Source organism: Schistocerca nitens, chromosome 3 (genome assembly GCF_023898315.1).
Source record: "Schistocerca nitens isolate TAMUIC-IGC-003100 chromosome 3, iqSchNite1.1, whole genome shotgun sequence".
NCBI lineage: Eukaryota > Metazoa > Arthropoda > Insecta > Orthoptera > Acrididae > Schistocerca > Schistocerca nitens.
The window spans coordinates 344,399,686-344,425,552 of record NC_064616.1 but is presented as its reverse complement, the minus strand read 5'-3'; the positions used below and the strand labels follow the sequence as shown (position 1 = coordinate 344,425,552).

The 25,867-nt window shown below is 44.2% G+C and overlaps 1 protein-coding gene across 1 annotated transcript in view; it reads right to left on the bottom strand.

The window, feature by feature from the left end:
* LOC126248296 (transforming growth factor-beta-induced protein ig-h3-like) overlaps positions 1-19,479 on the bottom strand; it is a 414,865-nt gene extending 395,386 nt beyond the window's left edge. Inside the window, exon 1 of the mRNA XM_049949161.1 lies at positions 19,351-19,479. Coding sequence (XP_049805118.1) covers positions 19,351-19,472 — 122 coding nt within the window. The 5' untranslated portion in view covers positions 19,473-19,479. The remainder of the gene's footprint in view (positions 1-19,350) is intronic.
* Positions 19,480-25,867: the final 6,388 nt, after the last annotated feature.

The following is a 25,867-nucleotide window of genomic DNA, read 5'->3' as shown; positions in this document are numbered from 1 at the left end:
TTGCCTAAGCGTAACAAACAGAGGTCGCAGTGTCGCCGGAGCCGTAAAAAGTGTGCGAGAGTGCGCGACAAGGGTTCGCTAACCGAGGAAGCTCCACTTCCCGAGATAAGGCTATCTGCAGGCCGGAAACGAGACGGGGATCTATGACGGCGCGAGAGTGGCGCCGCAAGATCGCGTACACTCACCTCGGCTTGCGCAATTCCCAGCAGTCTTCTCCTGCACGACCACAGATAACGATGCCACAGAGTTCAAGAATCTTAGCGGGAGCGTGCGAGTCAGTACCCCGTTTCCTGGCTCACGGCCGTCTTCGTGCTGTTACAGCTCGCACTTAAAAACTGCTCAGGTTTACGGGAGCCACATCAGGGGATACGAGGCGTATACAAAGAAGGGTGGTGCAGGTAACGGGGGCAAAAGACTATGTACCACAAATGCTGATAAATTTTAACTGGGACACACGCTACATCTCGCAAAAAATTACTTAGGAAACTATAAGAACGGTCTTTCAGGAAAAAGGGTACGAATATTCTTCAATCTCCTACGTATCTTAGAGACCGTACACATACATTTAAAATCAGTCAAGTACAAGCATGCATTCTTTCCACGCTCTATCTGTGAATGGAACAGGAAGAACTGCTAACATATGATATAATAAAAGGAACACTCTTCCAGGTAATTAAGAACAATTCACAGGGTCTCAATGTAGACGTACATGTAAATGTAGACGTAGAGCATATTTTATCGGATGCCGACAGAATGCCTATGGTACTGCTCATACGCGTTTCGAAAAATGGTTCAAATGGCTCTGAGCACTATGGGACTTAACATCGGAGGTCATCAGTCCCCTAGAACTTAGAACTACTTAAACCTAACTCACCTAAGGACATCACACACATCCATGCCCGAGGCAGGATTCGAACCTGCGACCGTAACAGTAGCGCGGTTCCGGACTGAAGCACCTAGAACCGCTCGGCCACCGCGGCCGGCAGACAAGTTTACACTTTACTTCTAAGCACAAGGGCGAAAGCCGGCCGCAGTGGTCTAGCGGTTCTAGGCACTCAGTCCGGAACCGCGCGACTGCTACGGTCGCAGGTTCGAATCCTGCTTCGGGCATGGATGTGTGTGATGTCCTTAAGTTAGTTAGGTTTAAGTAGTTCTAAGTTCTAGGGGACTGATGACCACAGATGTTAAGTCCCATAGTGCTCAGAGCCATTTGAACCATTTGAACAAGGGTGAAAACAAAAAATAAATACATAAATAGAGAGTATCCTGTTCAATTTATTATTTGTGCTACGTGTTCCAAGCTTAGTAGCTCGTCGTTGCGTGTAGTTTTAGTTTGTTCTTACGCAGGAACTACATGATACATGAGCCAAAAGTTTCTAAACATGTTGCACATTAATAAATAAAATATAAATTTCAGGCCGTGGCCAGTAGCGGCTTGTTTAGCTGTGTAGCCATATTTTAACAGCACATTAACATAGTAATGGCAAAAACGAGCACGAAGGTTGGCAGTAGCCAAAAAAGAGAGCACTGCTGGCAAAAAGAATCTCTAATAGCCTGGAGGAATTAGCAAAAAGAACTAATATTTATCCCACAGATAACTAACGGTCTCATAAATAAACGATTTAAGCTTCAACAATGTAGCAAAAAACTGATGTTTTTAAATGTTTCTCCAACCTTCAGCCCAAGGCACCAAACCAGAGGTGGACTTGGCGTATGGGTGGACCATTAAGACGTATTAATACTCTTGCGCCTACTTGTTGTAATGTATCACATTTTAATTAAACTGCAGGTATCGAAAAATTAATACTTTAAATTAGGTTCGAGGGTTGGAATTTTAATAGTTGCAGCTATTTATGTACAAGGTAAACAAAATAGGTATAAGTTTCAAAGTTTTACTGTCGTTCAAAGTAGTCACCAGCGATGTGGAAAATGTAGGACACACGTGGAAGCCCCAAGTGTGTTGATAGTTCAAGTGGAGCGGTCTATTGTCCGACGATTCTTTGTAACAGTTCTGAAGGGAATGCCATGAAGTGTTTCATTCAATTTATGAATCACGTTGACGTCACAAGTGCCTAAAACGGGGAATGTAGTGAGTGGTAAAGCACTTCCCAGACCAATCGATCGAAAAAATCAGTCACAACTTGCGCCATATTCGCACAAGTATTCTCCTGCAAAATTATGTAACGGTCCTGCGGAAAGAGTCGCCGCTTCTTTCTCTAAGCTACTGATTTTTGAAACACAACATGCCAACGGCTTAGAGAAAGAAGTTCTGGCGCATATGGCGCAAGTTGTGACTGATTTGTTCGATCGATGGGGCTGGGAAGTGCTTCAAAAAATGGTTCAAATGGCTCTGAGCACTATGGGACTTAATATCTGAGGTCATCAGTCCCCTAAAACTTAGAACTATTTAAACCTAACAAACCTAAGGACATCACACACATCCATGCCCGAGGCGGGATTCGAACCTGCGACCGTAGCGGTCGCGCGGTTCCAGACTGAAGCGCCTAGAAGCGCTCGGCCACACGGGCCGGCTTGGGAAGTGCTGTACCACCCATTACACTCCCCGGATTTAGATATCACTCGCAATGGGTTATACACAATGCTAGTGACTCCTTTGTGGGACAACAAAAATTTGAAACATATATTTATTTTGTTTTATTTGTAAGTAAATAGTTGCCACTATTAATGTTCCCACCCTCGTATACAGGTGTCTGCAAGTCAGATGGCCAGATTACTGCCCATGCCTAGCTTATCTTTTTGTCTGTTTGCTTACATATCAGCCGGCCGGTGTGGCCGTGCGGTTAAAGGCGCTTCAGTCTGGAACCGCGTGACCGCTGCGGTCGCAGGTTCGAATCCTGCCTCGGGCATGGATGTGTGTGATGTCCTTAGGTTAATTAGGTTTAATTAGTTCTAAGTTCTAGGCGACTGATGACCTCAGAAGTTAAGTCGCATAGTGCTCAGAGCCATTTGAACCATTTTTTTTTTTTTGCTTACATATCACGTTAGACAAAACAAGAAAAAGGAGGCTTCTTGCTTTGCTAAGGAGCTATTCGTTATGTCGTGTAAGAGGGTGCAGTTTCCTGATTTTCATCTGCTTCCTTACGCAGTGACAAGTTTCACCAAAATGGATAATCTCACTGGAAGTGGATGAACACTTTACAACAGTCTGTTCTTGCGCTCCGCTGAAAATGTTTAGGACGTCTGAGTCAAAAGAAACATTTGTGATACTGCAGATTTCTGTGCATACCAGATATATTCGATCTGTGGCGATTACCTTCAAGGTGCGAGGGCTATCTGTTTTCATCCTCCGATTGGTCACGAAATTAAAACCACAGTGAAAATCCGGTGCAGCTTTGCGCAGATGTGTCGCGCAGTGTCCCTAGTATGCCCGTTTATCCTGTCACGTCGCCCTTTTCAGTTCTGAGCGCACAGTGAGCACGTCAGGGTGCCTACAAGAAGAGTCTCCCGCCAAGTGTGAAGTCGTACTGATTTCACTTGATTTCATGCTTGCCACATAACAGAACTGTCATACGTTTCCATATTCATGACAATTCTCGGGCACATATGGCAGGGGAACGAGGACGCTCTTGCAGCGATTCCGATGGCAGGTCTCTAATCACCCACCAAACAGAGCGGAGTTGGCTCCCTCTGATTTTCATCTCTTCGCTCACATGGACCGTTGGCTATGAGGGCAACATTTTGACCCAGACGACGCGCTGCCGACCAGCGTAGGGAATTGGCGGACATCACAGTCGGCTGCCTTCTGTGATGAGGGTACTGGGAAGTTGATACCACGCTACGATAAATGTCTAAGTCTGAGCGGAAACTGTGCAGAGAAATAGCTGGAAGGTGTAGCTAAAGGTTAGAAATAACAAATTTTGATATTCACTGTGGTTTCTTTTTCGCCATCGATAAGTGTTTGAAAAAAAGAAAAAAATGGACTTCGTATGACCCACTTGAATTCACTCACGTCTGTATGCGTTTTTCCCGTTACTCACAACATTTTTGCACATCGTCACATGACAGCTTCTGATCATAAGATTCACCTATGTAGCAATAGAGACCAACTAAAAACACGTCGATGAGCATAAACATTATGACGACATGCTTAATAACATGCAGCTCCACCTTTGCAGCGCAATACAGCACCTATTATGCGTGGAATGAGTTCGACAAGTTCTTGGTAGGTCTCCTGAGGTATGCGGCAGCAGACGTCGATTAGTAAGTCACACAGTTCTCGTAAATAACGGGCTTGTGGTTTGTGAGTCCGATAGGGTACCAGATGTGTTCCATAGCGTTCAGACCAGGCGAATTTGATAGTCAACACATCAATATGAGTTCTCTACCAAATGGTTCAAATGGCTCTAAGCACTATGGGACTTAACATCTGAGGTCATCAGTCCCCTAGACTTAGAACTGCTTGAACCTAAGGACATCACACACATCCATGCCCGAGGCAGGATTCGAAACTGCGACCCTAGCAGCGCAGTTCAGGACTGAAGCGCCTAGTTCACTACCATGCTCCTCAAACCACAGCAGCACGATTCTGGCCTTCTGACGTGGACAGTTATCCTGCTGGAAGAGCCCATCGCCATCGGGGAAGGGACGCGAGTGGTCAGCAGTAAAGTTCACGTATTCCACAGCTAACATGCTGCCCTCGATTATTGCCTCACGTCCCATAGAAGCCTAGGTGAACGTCTCACAACAGCATAATATCGCCCCCACCGGCCTGCGTCCACGTCATGTTGCATGTTTCGAACAGCCGTTCGCTTGAATGGCGGTGTATATGGACACGACCATCGAGCTAGTGAAACAACAAACGTGATTCCTCCGAGCAGGTGACACGCTTCCATTGCTCCACGGTCCAGTCACAATGATTCTGCGTCTACTGCAATCGTTAGATCAACATGGGAACACGTAAGGGCTGTCTGCTTCGGAGCCCCATTTCAACAATACGCACTGACCGGTGTGCTCTAAAACACTTATTCCTGTACCAACATTGTATTCTGTCGTCAGATCTGACACAGGTCGCCGCTTATCCTGCTTTACAGAGCGGGTAAGCCTCTGACCTGACGACCTGTGAGGGTCTGTAGATGATCAACACGTTGTCGCCTACTTGTGCTTTCACTATCCCTGTACCACTTTCCGTAGAAGCTCATGACAGTAGCAAGAGCACTGCACGCCAGCCAGCTTCACAGTTTCCGGTATCCTCATTCCCAGGCGTCGGTCCATAACAGTCTGCGCTTTGTCAAAGGCGCTAATGTCTGTGGATTCCTCACTTACAGCCTTTGTCGTCGCTAGAATGATTCCCCATTTATCTCTGTTCTTCTTATATACCTTCCTTACCGTGTCACATTCCTGCAACGCCACGAGGCGGGATTCAATCTCACTGTGGGCAAGGGTCATAACGATTTGACTCGTCACTGTAAATCAGTATGGCTGAGCATTTGCATCCCACTCACTCCTCCTCAATAAGTATTTACTACTGCGCTCACACACTCTGTCTCTTCCTGGTTAGTAAGCACCAGTGAAGCGTGGAAGGAAGGAGAAAGGATAAAAGATAAGGGTTTGCCATCCCGTAGACGACAATGTCAATAGAAACGAACTGGATCTTTAATTGGAAAAGGATTGGGAAGGAAACTGGCCGATATCTTTATCATAGGAACAAACCCAGCATTCGGATGAAATATGGAGGTTTATCGCATTCAGTAAATCTGTTCTAAAAGTCTGCGGAAATTCTCACTGCCATTAGGCCAAATAACAAAAGCGTCGTAAATACATGCGAAAAAGCACGAAAGTTTCAACGTCACCGACCGCAGAACACATTCTTCGAAATCTACCCTAAAACAGTATTACCATCAGAATTGGTCATATTGTGAATAAATACGACGCGAGGTGTATTTTTCGACCACGGTACGAAACTATACCCCCCTCCACCCAAACCGACGTCCAATGATGCCATTGGGACAGTGTGTAGCAGAGGTCTGTCCTCTGTACCTAAGCCCTCGGTTTAGTTTAGAGTAATTAATCGTCGATCATTTATTTTGTCTATAATAATTACGGCAGATTATCGCTACAAGAACTTGTCGTACTATAAAACCTAAAGACTATTTGAACTGAATTTAATGAACTGAAATGAAATGAATGGATTGAGGGGGATGAAGATGCAGATTAGGCAAGACGCGTCAAATATTGGCACATGTGACTGCGGAAACGGATAGCATGGGACAGTCCACAACTTGGTACTGGTCCCCACACATGCTGCTGTGTCACGGGTGTACCAAAAATAATTAAATACGGTTGAAGACGTCCTGACCTGAGTCAACTGTCGCAGGCAACAAACTGTAGATAACAGGGTCGCTGTTGAATATCGGGGTAAAGTCACGGTGCACCTTGCAACAAAGCACTCGTTGATTCAGTGCTGGATAGTAACAACTGGTGAGCAGCCTGGCCACACACAACCGTCTCCTTCCTGTGGGATAGAAAAGTCACGTGAACCGCTGCTCACCGCATATCACGGGGCACAGGGTGTAGGAGAACCAAGGGACACTTGGAGTATGAAAAAGGGTCACCCTGATTGATGAGCCGGTGTACACGTTGGAAGTCATATCGCGCTAGCCAAAAGGGTTATGTTCGGAAATGTCATCATACCGAGGAAGTTTACTTGGGATTCAGTGGGGTCCCCCATCGTCTCTCACCGTCAAAAACCAATTGGCCGATAATGTGGATTTTACAGTAAACCGCAGACGATCTGCACTACCCTAATTCTCCCGAACTGTCTTAAAATTAACTGCAGAACTCTCCACGGACATTAGGTGCACGTGTGCCCACTACGGTAAACTGACCTCATTCCTACTGTCTTGTGCCCATTCGATTTATCTCCGAACAATGATCTGTGAGCGTGTGTTGAGCGGTAATGGACAGTGGTGGTACCCAACGCTTTCGTTTCCCATGGAGTTTATGTGATAACACACCGTTGTCTCCATCAGGCCGCAAGAAGATACTGCTCGTTACATGGTATATGTTCGCAATTCATTGTGTATCTTCATTATGGTTCACTAGAACTTCATTTATCAAATAACAAACAAGCTGTTTCGAAAGATCGGAATGCTCCAAGGAAGGAAGTAGAACTTTTGAAAAATATGTATTCTTGCACACAGTCAAGAGTAAAATAGATACAGTTGCTTATAGAAGACGTGCAGATATTGCATTGCCTGGCCTTTGGGGTCTTTCAGTCATGCCATACGACTTTTCTTTATTGCCATACCACATCCCCGGCGCCCACTATTCTTACAGAGTGCTAGAGGCCAATTTCAAAAGTTTGCATCAATTGATTAAGAAGCTAGGGACGACTAAGAAAAATGAAACTCTTTAATAGTTCCCAATACACATATCCTCACCTTATTCCTGTATGTTTTCTTAATTTCTTGTCGCTACATATGATATCGCGAATTAATTTTGGAAAGAAAGGAAAGAAGATTAGAGTTTAACGTCCCGTTGACATCGAGGTAATTAGAGACGGAGCGGAAGCTCCGATTGTTTCAAGGATGGGGAAGGACCCATCCCGGCATTTGTCTGGAGCATTTTATAAAAATCACGGAAAATCTTAATCTGGATTTGGGACGCGGATTTGAACTGACGTCCTCCCGAATAAGCTGGGAGTTCAGCCAGTTGAGAACTAAAGGTGGTCTGATACGTAGAGGTACAATTCCGTTCATATGGTGCAGGCAGGTGATAGCTATTATGGCGCGACGCCAGGCGTGCGGTGGCTAATCACGAAATAAAGTGGACAGCAACGCCAATGCAAATACGAAGGCGACCCCACATTTTCAATCTTTTTACTCCGAATAGCAAGCCCAAGTTGTCATCGCTCGTCTATAATCATGAATGCGACACAGGCTGGTTGTAACTCGTTTCCCTTGCAAGGTGTTCTTACACTCATGATTTCTTTAATCAAAGAGGAAAGTCAGAATATTTTACATTACTGAAGGCATCGCTACGTCCTTTGTCGTCGTGATATCTAACCCCTTGCCAGTCTAAACATCTAGCGGAACTTCTTAATTTCACACTCATCGTAACCTAGTTTTACTCAAATCCAGGCAACAATAAACTGTATCTTATATCGTCCAAGTTGGACTGTGGTTCAGAAACTGCGCTTATTTGAAAGTTAAAATATGAACTAATACCACTGTCTTTGTCAGTCACTTTTATTTTATGCCACGACGCGTTTCGAGGCCTTGCACCTTCATCTTCAGGTCGATAAGTGGATTATATTACATTTTTGGTTGCCGTGTGTAGCCAGTTGTCTTTTCTGAGTTTCTTTTCGAATATGTTCCAGCAGAAAGAACCCTGCGAGTCGTCATAAATATAGATTTTCATTTTTTCCCCATTTTGTTCTTTATTGTTCTCGTACTTAGTCTGGGTTGGGAGTTGGGTTGTTTGGGGGAAGAGACCAAACAGCGAGGTCATCAGTCTCACCGGATTAGGGAAGGACGGGGAAGGAAGTCGGCCGTGCCCTTTCAAAGGAACCATCCCGGCATTTGCCTGGAGCGATTTAGGGAAATCACGGAAAACCTAAATCAGGATGACCGGACGCGGAATTGAACTGTCGTCCTTCCGAATGCGAGTCCAGTGTATTTAGTCTGGGTGGGTGTCAGATAACACCCCTTCAAGTTCATCGCTGAATATTTCACTCAGGCATCCCTCTGACTGAACACGCTGAGCTACTGTGCCGACATCTTTAGATGGCATGCAAAGAAGAAAGATGTCAACGTAAATTCATGCCGATCGTCAGGGTTCTTTCTCCTGGAATACAGTCGAAATGAAATTTAAAACAGACTATTGGCAATCTCCAGCAAAACAAAATGTAATGAAATCCCGTAATCTGCCTGACGATGAGGATGTAAGCCGTCGAAATGCGACGTGGGAGAAAATGAAAAGTGGCTGCCACAGATAATTGTTTTAATTTATATTTTAATTATTAAACAGAAAACTAATAAAAACAGACCAGTTAGATGTCTGAGAAGTCCGTCGTACTATAGTGCATGAGCCATTTAAGATCCGTTGCCTTTCATGCAGCTTCAATACCAACAGATTCGTTGCTTTTCGAGCAAAAATAGCATTTTATTTTACGTATCCAACATGTGTAACAAAGGGCCCAGAAAATACAACGTTATATTTGGATATTATGAGATAGAATAATTCCTTTTTACTCAGTATTACGCGTTTTGAACAATTACATTGTTTGATCACATCATGATTTCTTCACCGATAAAGATAAAGAGCAATTTTCTGCAATTTCACACACCAGTATTAGATGAATCTGTTTGAAAGAGACTTTTTATGCTTACATTTATGTGAGTAATGTCTCAATCTTTTATCAGCTTATCCAACCCACATACAACGCCCAGCGTTGTGTTCTAGGGAAATCAATTGGTTTTTTTTTTCTCCACACTCTCTGCGGAAGCTAAGACTGCGTGTCAAAAATGTGATTTCAAATGTTTCAGTCAATAATTATTAACTGCTAACTGTCAAACTTAAAGCTATCACAGATTTTTTTGTAACTGCTGCGTTATGACCGCTATTTATGATGAAGAGTGGCATCGCGAAGTCATCAGGAATTTCGCGCGTGTCACCATTGAAAATATCGCTTCTTACATTGTCCGCTCCGAGCTCGGACTAGAATTTGCACACGCTTTTCTGATGCAACCCGCGTTTCGGCATCGCTCAGCCAAAAATACTTTTGTAACACGATCCACTGACTAGAATACCTACGTTAAACAGTTCAACTTTAAACGTAGCCGCTGTGCCACCACGAACTCACCAGTTCATTGTCTAATTTTGTGGAGGAAGGAAAGTAGAGCAGAAATGTTATGATTTAACGCTTCGTCGAGGTCGAGTTCATTGGAGATTCATTACTAGCGCTACTGGACGAGGATGAGGGAAGGATAGGACGAGGCTTTATTCATGAAACCGTCCAAGCATTAATCTAGAGCGATACAGGGAAGCTATAGCAAATGTAATTCAAGATTTCCCAACGGACATTTGATGCACACTCCTGTCGTAAGCGAGTTGTGTCGTAAGCATTCCTTTAGCCCGCAAAAAAATTAGTATGAGATTTAAAAGGGATAATGCCGTACTTGGCACCTCACTTTTCATTGTTGCACGATTCAAATAAATAAAAATGTGAACCACTTCAACTCTTTTGTCAGATTTCCTACTGATTTTGTCAGACAGCTTCTCATTTGGCTCTACGCAGCAGAGTAAACCCCGTTTCAGTCCTGCCTAATTCGATATGGTCACGCCGAAATGTAACCGACACCTTCGCTTCAGCTACCAGCGAAGCTAACAACTAGTCCGCGGCCACTGTGTATTTAACTAACTACTTCTCGATTTTAATATTCCATATTTGTCTCAAATTATTACTGTGGTAACGCCTAACTATCTCAGTCTGATAGACAACGATCAACACCTGTCCCTTCCCTTTCTCGTTGCTAAGATTCGTAGAATAAAGTAAATTCTTAATCTTTATATCTCTTATGATTATTATTGTTCCCCTTTTCATTTCCGGTTTCATTTTGGCATTTCATGGTTCAATGTGCTATTAACGTGATTTTTAATTACTTAAAAATTGTGTTTATGTTAGATTCTGTTGGTTTTGTGTTATAGACACAGTGACGTAACAGAATTAAAAGTTACATAAATAATTTAAGTACATGATCAAGTGCAAACGAACGTGCATTGCGACGGACTGCTGTTCCATCTTTCTATGGCTCACTGGACGACAACAGTGAACAGGCCGTGGTTCACCTCCTCAGTTATCCTAAGAAGCTGAGTGCCTTCCGGCCCCCCCTCTCCCCCCCCCCCCCCCGTCAACATTCACCAACTAATCCCTCTACAAAGGAAAACTAATTTTCAACGTCTGGATCGTAGCCACATTCTCGTGGGAAAGTGAGACGACAAGACATAACGGTCCGTCAACGACAAAGTTTTTGGAGAAAAATCGCGAGTTCATTTTGGACTAGCATTGCGAATAATATTTCAGTAGCCTTTTCAAAGGAATGATTCTGATGTTCAGCTTAATAGATTTAGGAGAACCACGGAAAACTCAAATCTGAACAGTCGGACGGGTTTCCCAGAGATGGGTACAGAGCCTTAGCCACTGCGCCACCTCGTTCGATCGGGTCTTTCACATGTCGTTCTGCTGTAGTAACCGGTAATTAGGATTTGCAGAAAATAACTTAATCCCTGTGAAGTCGTCCTGACTTACTTATAGCTCTATATTACTCTACTTACGGGAAGGTCCGTAACTGTCACAAAAGTATAAGGACGTCACTGACTAGAGCGAGTGTCTTTATAAGAACAATCCAACAGTGAACGTAAGAATACAGTCCGCGTATCCTTGTTCGTTCATCCTTTCACGGTAAAATAAGCAAAACAAATACATCGAAATTTGTTCGTCCACGTTTTCGTCTCACTTTAGTCTGTAGTGAGCTGCGTTTCGTCTTCCATGTACATCAAACTGAAAAGAATACTTCCCGAAGTCGAAAGTTTTAGATTTTAGCTACTGAGCTACGCTGGTCAAGATTTTGCTGCTGTTTTTTAGGGTAATCTACAGCTTGGACCAGAGCGGATGTATCTTTTCCACTATCTGAAATGGAGAACTAGACGCGGTCACCCGTCGAACGTTGTTGTAGGTGGTGAGGAACAGAGTATAGAAATTAAATCATATTTGGTGTTTGGTTATTCTTTATACTGTAATCGTACGATTATATTTTATTTGCTGTATCAGAAGCAAACAATATCAAATATAAACATAGACATTATAACTGAGAAGGATCAGAGAACTGAAGCGCCAGAATCTGACAACCTGAAGATTACTAATGGTAACTTTGCCTTCCAAGGTGATGAAAGTAATGCCTCCGAATTTTTTATTCTGTTCACAATATCGATTCAGATATTACATGTCGTGCATATTACTCGGTCTACATTTCCGTTTCGCTGACACCAAGTTGCAACCCTCTGCCGCTAGAGGGCTCCGCATTGTAGCCTGCAACGTGACAGTGTGTAACGTAACTACTGTACGTCGGTGCGGGAGATAGCCTCAGAAAACTGAAAGCACGAATTCGAAGGGCTGTTGCACATAAAGAGCACCCTCTCCTTCAGTATGAAAATGCCAGACCACACACAAGCGCCGTGACGTCTGTAAAAATCCGACGCCTCGGGTTCACTGTCATCGAGAATCCTCCATACAATCCCGACTTGGCCCCACCCGATTTTCATCTATTACCGAATCTTTAAAGAACACCTTCAAGAACTTCACTTCGATAGTGATGAAGCGGTCTAAAGTTGGGGCTCTGTCAACAAAGTCAAACATTCCACAGTGACGGTATCAACAAACTGGTCTCTCATTGAATGAAATGTGTTTATCACCAGGGTTACTATGTTGAGAAATAAATATGTAGAGATGAAGAAAAAAGATGTAGAATCTTAGTAACGTTTGCTTTATTTAAAAATTATAAGAGATTTAATATAAAAATGCAGAGGCATAACTCTGCAGCATACCCTCGAAAATGGTTCAAATGGCTCTGAGCACTATGCGACTTAACTTCTGAGGTCATCAGTCACCTAGAACTTAGAACTAATTAAACCTAACTAACCTAAGGACATCACACACATCCATGCCCGAGGCAGGATTCGAACCTGCGACCGTAGCGGTCACGCGGTTCCAGACTGAAGCGCCTTTAACCGCACGGCCACACCGGCCGGCAGCATACCCACGCTTATTCTGTGTGATCTCTGATGAGGAGTGAATATCGTTTGTCAAACACATACCACGTTAAAGATAAATAACAGTGGAAACATGTATATCTGTACTTCCAGGCACTCAGTCCGAGGGAAGGGACACAAAATCCGCAGAACCTAGTATGCTCCCACTGCACGCAACAGTAGTGTAAATTGCTTTGAGCCAATGGTGAGCGCTTTTAGAAGAATTACCCTATGTTGATACTTTCTGTAATCTTCCACATTAAGAGCATATCAAACAAAAGCAGAATTAGAAACGGTGAACGGGTGTCTATCCCCGAAATTCACGCGTTGATGCATTAGTTTCCTGTTGATGACGATATCATTAGGAATGGAACACGAGCTCGTATTGGGGAGTGATGGCGAAGGAAATCTGAAATCCCACCAGTAATGTCTAAATTATCATTTGAGATAATTAACGACTCCACTTCCCCAATAAAGAATGCCTGACCGACAACTCCTAACACCTAAATGCTACCTTCAATTTCTGTTTGGGATGGGCTACCGCAAAGACTTGGAACGATACTTCCAACAATGAACCCTATTCGAGTTCGCTACCATCAGTAGCACATCTTTGAGGCTACAGACTACTCGTTCTGGCAAAGCGTGAGGGACGGCGATATCCTAGAGGAACATATCGTCAGTTTCTGCGAATCATAGTTCACAGGATATAACTTTGCATTCTAGGTGTGTGCACAGATGTATGCTTCTAACTGTTCTTTATTGTTACTTTGATTCCATTCCGATGGTGAAGATTATCAGAGAACCCTTGTTGTGAATATACCATTGTAGCCACTATGCGTAATTGAAATCTTGAAGAAATAAATGACTACCAGGTAATGATAGCACAGGTGTACCGAAATGTAACAATAATAATATGGGAGAATGTGTTTTACGATCGGAGAAACAGAACAGTAGGAAAGAAAGTAGCTTGTTTTCAAAACCATGAATGTATCTAGAAAATGTATGCAACCCAAAAGTGAGTCTAAGTTCTAAGAAGTACAATTTATGCCTTAGCGAAAAACTATTGAAGATCGGAACCAAACAAGTGGGATCGGAGAAAACCCAACAGTTAACATCTCCACAGTAATGTGCATATCCGCATGAACGGGCAGCGTCACAGCCTGTATGTTGACTAACTTCCCTGCAACATCTCACCTTCGCGTGTCAGAGTCTCGACGCCACAGTATCTTCATAATGTGACTTGTGAACCAAATATTACGTATTCGTAAAATACTAAAATTCGCATGGTCCCTGCCTACCGTTATAATGGACCTTGGAACATCAGTTGATGATAACGAGGTAATTTGTCCAAAGGGTATTCTACAGTCGACTGCGTAACTTAGAACTCGTCATTGACGTAGAACTCAAGAGAAAACAAAAGAGTTATAACAATCTTACTTTCATCACAAAAAATATGAACATGAAGAACCGAATAAGAGAAAGCAGCTGTGCTGAAGATAAAAATGCTCCTGCTACCACGGCGGATGAAATGATAGGCGTGCCACATTACTCGAATGTCCAAAGACCTTGTACCAGCCGTCTGCACAGGGTGTACGAGGCTCTCTCTGAGGTTGTCGAGTACCACCGTCTCATGTGCTTACCGTGAGGACATCGGTAGCCAGAGCCAACTGCTGCAGGTGAGAACGCACGGTTGATACCGGTCTTCCTCTACTAGCGCTGATTGTAGACAGCAGATAGATGTACCACAGCGCAGAAAATCATTCAGAAGCTGAGTGCTGGACACGGACATCAAATGAGCAGTCACGCCGTCCAGAAACGCCTCCTGGTTGTGATGCGCAGGACAAGTTTGCCGTCACGCGACACGCTTCCTAGCATGGGCGGAGGAATACTGCCGTTGGACTCTCGAAGCGTGGAAAGAGATCGCTCGCACTGATCATTGGCGGCAAACGTTGGTATACGCCAATGACAGTGCGCGAGTAAGATGACAATCACTCGAGGCGTTGTATCCTGATGTGCCAACAGGGCGCTCTTTAGGCAGATGCTGAAGGTACTCTCGCGTGTGGGACGTTTATATGCGGTGAAACGGAGCTCCACATCTTTCTCCTATAGTCTTTCATCAGCGATTCATGCATCTACTGTTTGAAAGTCATCTGCTGTTAGACACCTTTCATGCCATTTATCCATGCACGCATCTACAAGCACTTCTCTGTCTTAAAGAACCTCATTCACTTAGCCGTCTGCTAGAGTAGTTTATCTTTAGATGGGAACTGCAAGACATGTCTCAAGCAATTCGCCTGAACTCCGAGATGAGCTAGCCAGTATAAATGCTAGGAGGGCAGAGTTGGTTAGCGTGGGCCGCATGATCGGAGGACAAAGCGAACAATTTGTTCTTCCGCTTGGTGGTATGAGGGCGTGTCGGTCTGTTTAGTACAGACACCGTCTTGTGATAAAGAAATGGGTACACTGAAGTGACATCTTTCTGGATTATGGTGAGATGGTTGCTTGCTTGCGCTGCATTTGTGTAGTCGTGCTTTGTGGAGCATCAAATTTATCAAAAAAATGGCTCTAAGCACTATGGGACTTAACATCTGAGGTCATCATTCCCCTGGACTTAGAACTACGTAAACCTAAATAACATAAGAAGATCACACACATCCATGCCCGCGGCAGGATTCGAACCTGCGACCGTGGCAGCCGCGTGGTTCCGCAATGAAGCGCCTAGAACAGCTCGGCCACTCAAGTTTATCTACGCGAGATAATTTGCAGTCGAATGTATTCAATGTGGACAATATTACTTCTGTATTGGAATTCACTGTTTCCATATAACACGTGGAATCAGTATCCAGTTTCCATCCAGTCATCTGTGCTTACAATTTTATTATCTCATTGCTTTCAGCCGCCTGGTCTAAGGCGGCTTGCCACGCTTCGCGCGACTCCCTCCGTCGGAGGTTCGATTCCTCCCTCGGGCATGGGGTGTGTGTTGTCCTTAGCGTAAGTTAGTTTAAGTCAGATTAAGTAGAGTGTAAGAATAGGTACCGATGACCTCAGCGGTTTGGTCCGATAGGAGATCACCACAAATTTCCAAAGATCATGTGAAACCACGTGGTCCATTGAAATGAACATGCATGTGAAACATGATTTCACATTTTCATTTTCTGAACAGTATACTGTGTTACATTCTCATGCTTAGGGTTTGCAGTCATGTAAAACTTTTTAAAAAAACATCGTAGTCGCCATTGAGTGTAGAAGTGATCTATTTTCACTAATAGAGTTTATGGCCTCATGATTATCATCAAGTGATACATTGCAAAAGGCTATGATTTAGGAACACCGAAAGTTGAAAAAAATCTTCTCACATGTACACATGCGATCGTCGTATCTGAGCTTTTTAACAGTGCTACCATCTTTATCATAAATCCCAACTAGCCACTCTTCTTGTACACTGTTTGCATGAGAACTGAGGCAGTTGGTGTGAAAATTTTCACGAGGTTCGAACCCCAGATTGCCCGTCCTCATTCTAGGTTTTGTCGTAGCTTTAACTCACGTTATCCGAATGGTGAGATATTTCCTTCAAGTAAGACGTGACATATTTTTCGCGTCGTTTGCGTCCAGTTGAACCACTGTGCCGTCTCCATGACCTCTCCGTCGATGAGTCACTAATTCGCAGAAAGAACAAGAAGAACGAAAAAGAATAAAGGAGAACGAGTTGTTACACGTCGCAGTGAGTGTGCAGCCTTCTTAGGAGCCTGAAGTACCAAAAAACGGTGATAAGCCAAAAATGTCCTCAATCTTGAAATAAAAAAGTAAGTTCTTCCGGAGTAAGTGAAAAGGCTGCAATAGATTTGCGGCTAAGGAACGCTGATACGGAATATTGTATGTGAACAAAACATTGCATCCTTACATCATCAGACGTAGTTCTCGACGATAAAGAGAGCGGCGAGTACTTGCGTTAGACTTGGAATACGAATGGGATCCAGGAAGACTGCAAATATCTCACGATTTCAAAAGCTTCGTTATGCTACCATAAGACCGCTGCATTTTTCTGATTCTCTCCCCTATCTTAATGGGACTTCTCGAAACGAACGGGTCGGTTCGGCAGACCGACTTATGGCCGACAGCTCTTCCTTGTTCCAGTTTACGCAGAAGCAACGACGCTGATTCACGCTGCAGATTTTTAGCAGTTCGATTAATTTATCTCAAAGGCGCTGAAAGTAACGTTTAGCGAAGTTAGTTAAGCAAGCGGCAAATGACAGCTAAGTGTTCAGATAGGCGGAAGAGGAATTACAATTTAACAAAATGAGTAAAATGGTTTGCTTCAGCTTTCCGACCGTCACGTACCACGAGAGAATACATCCTTATTTGAATCGCACTACGTGTGAATTTTGGATGGTTGCCATCATTCCCAGCTCAAGAATATGATATGTGGGATTGCTTTAGGAGAAATTTCTCGATATATATTTTGGGGTATTAAAAAGTTTTCTGGCAATCAGCTGTATACAGCGCTTTCGAAAATTCCTGTTACGATCTTCTAGGACTTGTAGAGTGGAGTGAGTACATAGTAGGAACCCATGTCCGTCAGATGTATAAATAGTTCACGTCTGCTGAGAGAAAGAGAAAAATCTCAAGAGTTACTTGTCCTGGTATGCAATAGGATAGACAGGATGATCGGTTCTTGGAAGCTGTGCCACTGAATGTCCGTTAGGAAATGTGGTTTCAGCACGATGGTGCACCACCTCTTTTCTCACGTGCGGTCCGGAGACATCTCGAGGGACGATATGGTGAAAGATGTCTAGGCCGAGGCGGTCCAACCGCGTGGCTGCCGTGATCGCCGGATTTAACTCGTCTGGTCTACTTGTTATGGTGTCGTATAATTTACGAGACAGAGGAAGATCCGCTTGCACGAGTTCTGGCAGCCACACTAGAAACTGAAGAGACACCAGATGGGATGGAGAGTGTGTACCACAACATGCTTGTTAGATACAATGACTGTAACAACGTTGGTCATCCCCACATCGATGCGCTGTTTTAATGCAGTACAGTAAGCTGGGATCTTTTTTGTCTTGAAATAATGTAAACACGTAATGTTTAAGTGTTAATATCAACATTCCAACCACGCTGTACGTGAAACTGGCTACATTGCAGCGTTGTTCGGGAAGGACGTTGAATTATAGGTCCTCCTACAGTTACCTGGGTATACCAGTTCACAGGTTAGAGAAAGGGAAGGTCGTACCGTATGGAAGGGTCAGAGCTGTGAATTCGTCAGTTATTGGTTGGGCTGACCTAGCAAAGCACTACGTGGGCAGAGGGAGTGGAACTGTTGTTACGGCAGCGACAAAAAAATGGTTCAAATGGCTCTGAGCACTATGGGACTTAACATCTGAGGTCATCAGTCCCCTAGAACTTGTAACTACTTAAACCTAACGAACCTAAGGACATTACACACATCCATACTCGAGGCAGGATTCGAACCTGCGACCGTAGCGGTCACGTGGTTCCAGACTGAAGCGCCTAGAACCGCTCGGCCACAACGGCCGGCACTGTCAGGTCTACAACATTCTGATAGTATCTTTCCAACAATGAAATGATTTAGTAAATTACAGTCTGTAATAGCGGTATATCAGACGAGGAATTCTCTAGTAGGAAGAAAAACTTTACTGTGCACGTGGCTTAGAAGTCTCACGGGTATATTTGAAGGCGATAATATTAAATAAAAGAAAAGACAAATTGATGGAAAGCTATAAGAGATATATACATGCCGAAGTAAGTAATTTCTCACTGGCTCGTCTGAGGACATAAGAAATATTAAGTACGGGCCGAGTTTAGCGAACGACACGGGGACGTGGGTAACTTGATGTATTTGAGAGCAATGTGAGAAAACGATTATAGTTGCTGCTGACGGTATCCTTCTTAGCAAAGATAATTTGCGGAAGATTTTGGTTTTCATTGTTAATTTTCCTATTTCCACATACACGAACGGTTGTTTAAGATTTGACATACGCAGCTATAGCAAACGGTACGGCGGAAGTTAAGAACCACCAGCATATTTGTCTGTAGCTACAGGACGCATAAAACTTGATGACCTGAACCACAATTCCACCACTGCAAGTCCAACAACTTCATGTCTTAAATATGCAGTGTGCTAGTATGAGATGGGACGTTGGTTGTAGGCTCAAAAGAAATAAAACTCCGGTGTAAGAAGATACTGGATATAGGAAGATATACGAAAGTATACTTCACAAAATATAAGATGTTAAAAATCAGCTGTTATAGGGCAATTAGACCAAAATGGGAAGTCACGATATACAATAGTGATAGTGCGAGGCGTTACAAAGTGTAATGACCTCACGAGAATCAAGTTCCGTATAATATGTGACTAGATTTGATCCGTTCTGGAATAGTACAGAATATCTGGATGTCAAAGGCTTCTGAACAGGTTGTAAATGTGGTAACTCAGCTGGTCAGCAGTAATAGAAAAACATCGGCGATTTATTCAAGGCTACTAGTGACGAGACTGTCATTGCATCCGGAGAAAGAAGGAGGGAAATTTAGGGAAGGGGGAGGCAGTGCGTGCGTGCGACTTACCCCTGCTCCTGGGCGACCTTGATGTTCCACCAGGGGATGCGCGACGGCGAGCGCTGCCTGGCGGCTCCCAGGGCGAGCGCTAGCAGCAGCGCCAGCAGAGAGAGGGCGGTGCGCGGGGCCATGGCTGCCTGCTCACTGCTCGCTGCCGCGGACCGCCGCCGCCGCCGCCGGCCGCAGGCCCCCACCCACACGCCCACGCCCTCCAACCAGTCCGGCCTCCAGACCGTCTTTTTGGCCGTCACTTGCACCCATTCGCGAACGCTTTTTTCCTCGCTCTTTCGGCTGCCGTCTACGTCGAGGTCGTTAGAGTTAGAGATCTTGCTCAGTCGGTGGGAACTAGTACGGTCCAGACCTACAGCACAAAACTCGAAACTTGTACCTCTTTTATTTCGTGAGCCGTTCGAGACATCGGAGCGAGGTTTGCGGCAAATGGCTGAGGACAGAGGGGCACACAATTTTGTTCTACGGGTAATATTCTTTAATCAACATATATGGAACGATGTGCTCTTTAAAGCCATTCGAAAGTTCGAGAAATCCCGAAGCAACACTGACAGTAATGAGTAAAATTAAATCATAAGTATACACTACTGGCCATTAAAATTGCTACACAACGAAGATGACGTGCTACAGACGCGAAATTTAACCGACAGGAATAAGATGCTGTGATATGCAAATAATTAGCTTTTCAGAGCATTCACACAAGATTGGCGTCGGTGGCGACACCTACAACGTGCTGACATGAGGAAAGTTTCCAACCCATTTCTCATACACCAACAGCAGTTGACCGGCGTTGCCTGGTGAAACGTTGTTATGATGCCTCGTGTAAGGAGGAGAAATGCGTACCATCACGTTTCCGACTTTGATAAAGCACGGATTGTAGCCTATCGCGATTGCGGTTTATCGTATCGCGACATTGCTGGTCGCGTTGGTCGAGATCCAATGACTGTTATCAGAATATGGAATCGGTGGGTTCAGGAGGGTAATACGGAACGCCGCGCTGGATCCCAACGGCCTCGTATCACTAGCAGTCGAGATGACTGGCATGGCTGTAACGGATCGTGCAGCCACGTCTCGATCCCTGAGTCAACAGATGGGGACGTTTGCACTACAACAACCTTCTGCACGCACAGTTCGACGACGTTTGCAGCAGCATGGACTATCAGCTCGGAGACCATTGCTGCGGTTACCCTTGACGCTGCATCACAGACAGGAGCGCCTGCGATGGTGTACTCAACGACGAACCTGGGTTCACGAATGGGAAAACGTCATTTTTTCGGATGAATCCAGGTTCTGTTTACAGCATCATGATGGTCGCATCTGTGTTTGGCGACATCGCGGTGAACGCACATTGGAAGCGAGTATTCGTCATCGCCATACTGGCATATCACCCGGCGTGATGGTATGGGGTACCATTGGTTACACGTCTCGGTCACCTCTTGTTCGCATTGACGGTACTTTGAACAGTGGAAGTTACATTTCAGATGTGTTACGACCCGTGGCTCTACCCTTCATTCGATCCCTGCGAATCCCTACATTTCAGCATGATAATGCACGACCGCATGTTGCAGGTCCTGTACGGGCCTTTCTGGATACATAAAATGTTCGACTGCTGCCCTGGCCAGCACATTCTCCAGATATCTCACCAACTGAGAACGTCTGGTCAATGGTGGCCGAGCAACTGGCTCGTCACAATACGCCAGTCACTACTCTTAATGAACTGTGGTATCGTGTTGAAGCTGCATGGGCAGCTATACTTGTACACGCCATCCAAGCTATATTTGACTCAATGTCCAAGCGTATCAAGGCCGTTATTACGGCCAGAGGTGATTGTTCTGGGTACTGATTTCTCAGGATCTATGCACCCAAATTGCGTGAAAATGTAATCACATGTCAGTTCTAGTATAATATATTTGTCCAATGAATACCTGTTTATCATCTGCATTTCTTCTTGGTGTAGCAATTTTAATGGCCAGTAGTGTAGTTTGAAGAAGGCATCACTGCTTTTGGTTTCTATAGACTCATTGCGTACACCGTCCAAACAAGGGTCCACTTTCCATAGTAATCTAGACCTTTGGACGCTGAAGAACGTCCTTTGTGTATGCCATTTGTTTTTTCTCCTAAAGTTGCACGCACCAGACGTGTTTTACCAGTGCTAGGGCATGGATGTGTGTGATGTCCTTAGGTTAGATAGGTTTAAGTAGTTGTAAGTCTAGGGGTCTGATGACCTCAGATGTAAAGTCCCATAGTGTTTAGAGCCAATTTTGAACAGTGGTGTGCCACGGGTCATAGATGACTGAGATGACTGGGTTGAACCACGGCTGCGGAGATGCACGAGCGAATAGACGTGCAACGGTTAAGCAACTGACCGACCAAATGAACTGAGGGATTGCCAGCAGTGTCTTCTCAACGACCGTTAGGAACACGTTGCTGCTTATGGGCCTTCGCTGCGGGCGCCTTGTTATGCAACCATGCTGACTGATGTTCATCAGCGACGAAGGCTGGGATTTGCACGCCAGTATGCAACTTGACGTTCACTGAGTGGTGACAGGTGGCCTTACTGATGAATCACATTTTATACTCGTGTCAGAAGTAGTTTACCTTGTAGTGAAATTGAAGTACAAAAGTTCGGGTGAATTAGTATAGGTAGAGGTTATATTTGACAACCGGAATAAATTAATAGCTGGTTTCTTTTTACCGACTCCCGGTGATTTCAATCTTCCCTCGATATTTTGACGAAAATAAATGTTTAAAGTCGGTGGTTGGCATAAATAATCGTCCGAAATCGTACTGAATGCCTTCTCTGAAAACTATTTTAAACAACTAGTTCAGGAGCCCACTCGAAGTGTACATTGGTGCGAAAAAATACTTGATCCGTTAGTAACAAATAATCCTAACCAAATAAGGAGCATCGTGACAGATACACAAGAATTAGTGACCACAAGGTTGTTGTAGCTAAACAGAATACCGTAACATTCAAACCCACCAAAAATAAACGTAAAATACATCTGTTAAAAAAAAGCAAATAAAAATTCGCTTGACACCTTCCTAAGAGACAATCTCTACTTCTCTCAGTCTATGTAAGCGTAGCCCAAGACATATACCAAATAAATTAAAAAGAGATGATAATGATCCCCCATGGTGCACAAAACAGGTAAAAACACTATTTTAGAAGCAACGAAAAAAGCACGCTAAATTTAAAAGAACAAAAAATCCCCAAGTTGGGCGAAGTTATACAGAAGCTCCAAATTTAACGTGAAATTCAATAGGAAATACTTTCAATAGCTTGCACAACGAATTTCTGTTTCGAAATCTGGCAGAAAACCCGAAGAGATTCTGGTCGTATGTAAAGTACATCAGTGGCAAGACGCAACCAATACGTTCACTGCGCGATAACAATGGTGATCTTATTTATGACTGCCACCAAAGAAGAGTTACTAAACACGACTTCCTGAAATTCCTTCACAAAAGAAGACGAAGTAAATACTTCAGAATTCGAATCAAGAACAATTTCCAACATGAGTAACTTAGAAGTAGACATCCTTGGTGAAGCGTAGCAGCTTAAAACACTTAAGAAAGGCAAGGCTTCCGGTCCAGATCGTATATCAGTCACGTTCCGTTTAGAGTATGCTGATTCCATAGCCCCATAATTAGCAATCATACATAAGCGCTCGCTGGTATAAAGATCAGTACCCAGAGACTGGAAAGTTGCAGCCGCGCGGGATTAGCCGAGCGGTCTGGGGCGCTGCAGTCATGGACTGTGCGGCTGGTCCCGGCGGAGGTTCGAGTCCTCCCGCGGGCATGGGTGTGTGTGTTTGTCCTTAGGATAAATTAGGATAAGTAGTGTGTAAGCTTAGGGGCCTGAAATAAGTTCTGCAGAAATTTTTACGAAGTCTCAGACGGTGTTCAGGAAAGATAGATTAGGCAGAATTGGTGGTGGAGTGTTTGTGTCTGTCAGTAGTGGTTTATCTTGTAGTGAAGTCGAAGTAGATACTCCGTGCGAATTGGTATGGGTGGAGGTTATGTTTTGGTTGGCAGGAGAGCCAACACCGTGTTACTAGAAGGAGGCCGAAAGGCACGCGTTTTAGCTCACGCAGGCTGGCGTGAGGTCTGGAACAGGACAAGGAAATTAGAATTTAGAAAAACGGACGTAGCTGGTGGAATACTTAACTTTAATCCGTTAATGAAGAACGTCGGTCTTGACGGTACATGAATCAATATCAATAGTAACTGATAATGGCGCCTTGCTAGGTCGTAGCAAATGACGTAGCTGAAGGCTATGTTAAACTATCGTCTCGGCAAATGAGAGCGTATTTTGTCAGTGAACCATCGCCAGCAAAGTCGGTTGTACAACGGGGCGAGTGCTAGGCAGTCTCTCTAGACCTGCCGTGTGGCGGCGCTCGGTCTGCAATCACTGATAGTGGCGACACGCGAGTCCGACGTATACTAACGGACCGCGGCCGATTTAAAGTCTACCACCTAGCAAGTGTGGTGTCTGGCGGTGACACCACAGGTTATACTTAACAGCCGAACTAAGTTAATAATTGGCTCCTTCTACCGACCCCCAGACTCCGATGATATAGTTGCTGAACAGTTCACAGAAAATTTGAGTCTCGAACAAATAAATACCCCACTCATACGGTTATAGTTGGTGGGGACTTCAACCTTCCCTCAATATGTTGGCAAAAATACTTGTTCAAAACCGGTGGTAGGCAGAAAACATCTTCCGAGATTGTCCTAAATGCTTTCTCCGAAAATTATTTCGAGCAGTTAGTCCACGAACCCACGCGAATTGTAAATGGTTGAGAAAACACACTTGACCTCTTAGCCACAAACAATCCAGAGCTAATAGAGAGCATCATGACTGATACAGGGATTAGTGATCACAAGGTCGTTGTAGCTAGGCTCAATACCGTTTCTTCCAAATCCACCAGAAACAAACGCAAAATAATTTTATTTAAAAAAAGCGGATAAAGTGTCACTAGAAGCCTTCCTAAGAGACAATCTCCATTCCTTTCGAAGTGACTATGCAAATGTAGACGAGATGTGGCTCTAATTCAAAGATATAGTAGCAACAGCAATTGAGAGATTCATACCTCATAAATTGGTAAGAGATGGAACTGATCCCCCATGGTACACAAAACAGGTCCGAACGCTGATGCAGAGGCAACGGAAAAAGCATGCGAAGTTCAGAAGAACGCGAAATCCCGAAAATTGGCTAAAATTTACAGACGCGCCGAAATTTGGCACGGACTTCAATGCGAGATGCCTTTAATAGGTTCCACAACGAAACATGGTCTCGAAATTTGGTAGAAAATCCGAAGAAATTCTGGTCGTATGTAAAGTACACAAGCGGCAAGACGCAGTCAATACCTTCGCTGCGCAGTGCCGATGGTACTGTTACAGACGACTGTGCCGCTAAAGCGGAGTTATTGAACGCAGTTTTCCGAAATTCCTTCACCAGGGAAGACGAATGCAATATTCCACAATTTGAAACACGTACAGCTGCTAGCATGAGTTTCTTAGAAGCAACTCAAATAGCTTGATATGGGCAAGTCTTCAGGTCCAGATTGTATACCGATTAGGTTCCTTTCAGATTACGCTGATCTGTACCTGCAGCTTGGAAAATTGCGCAGGTCGCACCAGTGTTTAAGAAGGGTAGTAGGAGTAATCCATCGAACTACAGACCTATATCATTGACGTCGGTTTGCAGTAGGGTTTTGGAGCATATACTGTATTCAAACATTATGAGTCACCTCGAAGGGAACGATCTATTGATACGTAATCAGCATGGTTTCAGAAAACATAGTTCTTTTGCAACGCAGCTAGCTCTTTATTCTCACGAAGTAATGGCCGCTATCGACAGGGGATCTCAAGTTGATTCCGTATTTCTAGATTTCCGGAAAGCTTTTGACACCGTTCCTCACAAGCGACTTCTAATCAAGCGGCGGGCCTATGGGGTATCGTCTCAGTTGTGCGACTGGATTCGTGATTTCCTGTCAGGAAGGTCGCAGTTCGTAGTAATAGACGGCAAATCATCGAGTAAAACTGAAGTGATATCAGGTGTTCCTCAGGGAAGCGTTCTGGGACCTCTGCTGTTCCTGATCTATATAAATGACCTGGGTGACAATCTGAGCGGTTCTCTTAGGTTGTTCGCAGATGATGCTGTAATTTACCGTCTAGTAAGGTCATCCGAAGAACAGTATCAGTTGCAAAACGATTTAGAAAAGATTGCTGTATGGTGTGGCAGGTGGCAGTTGACGCTAAATAACGAAAAGTGTGAGGTGATCCACATGAGTTCCAAAAGAAATCCGTTGGAATTCGATTACTCGATAAATAGTACAATTCTCAAGGCTGTCAATTCAACTAAGTACCTGGGTGTAAACATTACGAACAACTTCAGTTGGAAAGACTACATAGATAATATTGTGGGGAAGGCGAGCCAAAGGTTGCGTTTCATTGACAGGACACTTAGAAGATGCAACAAGTCCACTAAAGAGACAGCTTACACTACACTCGT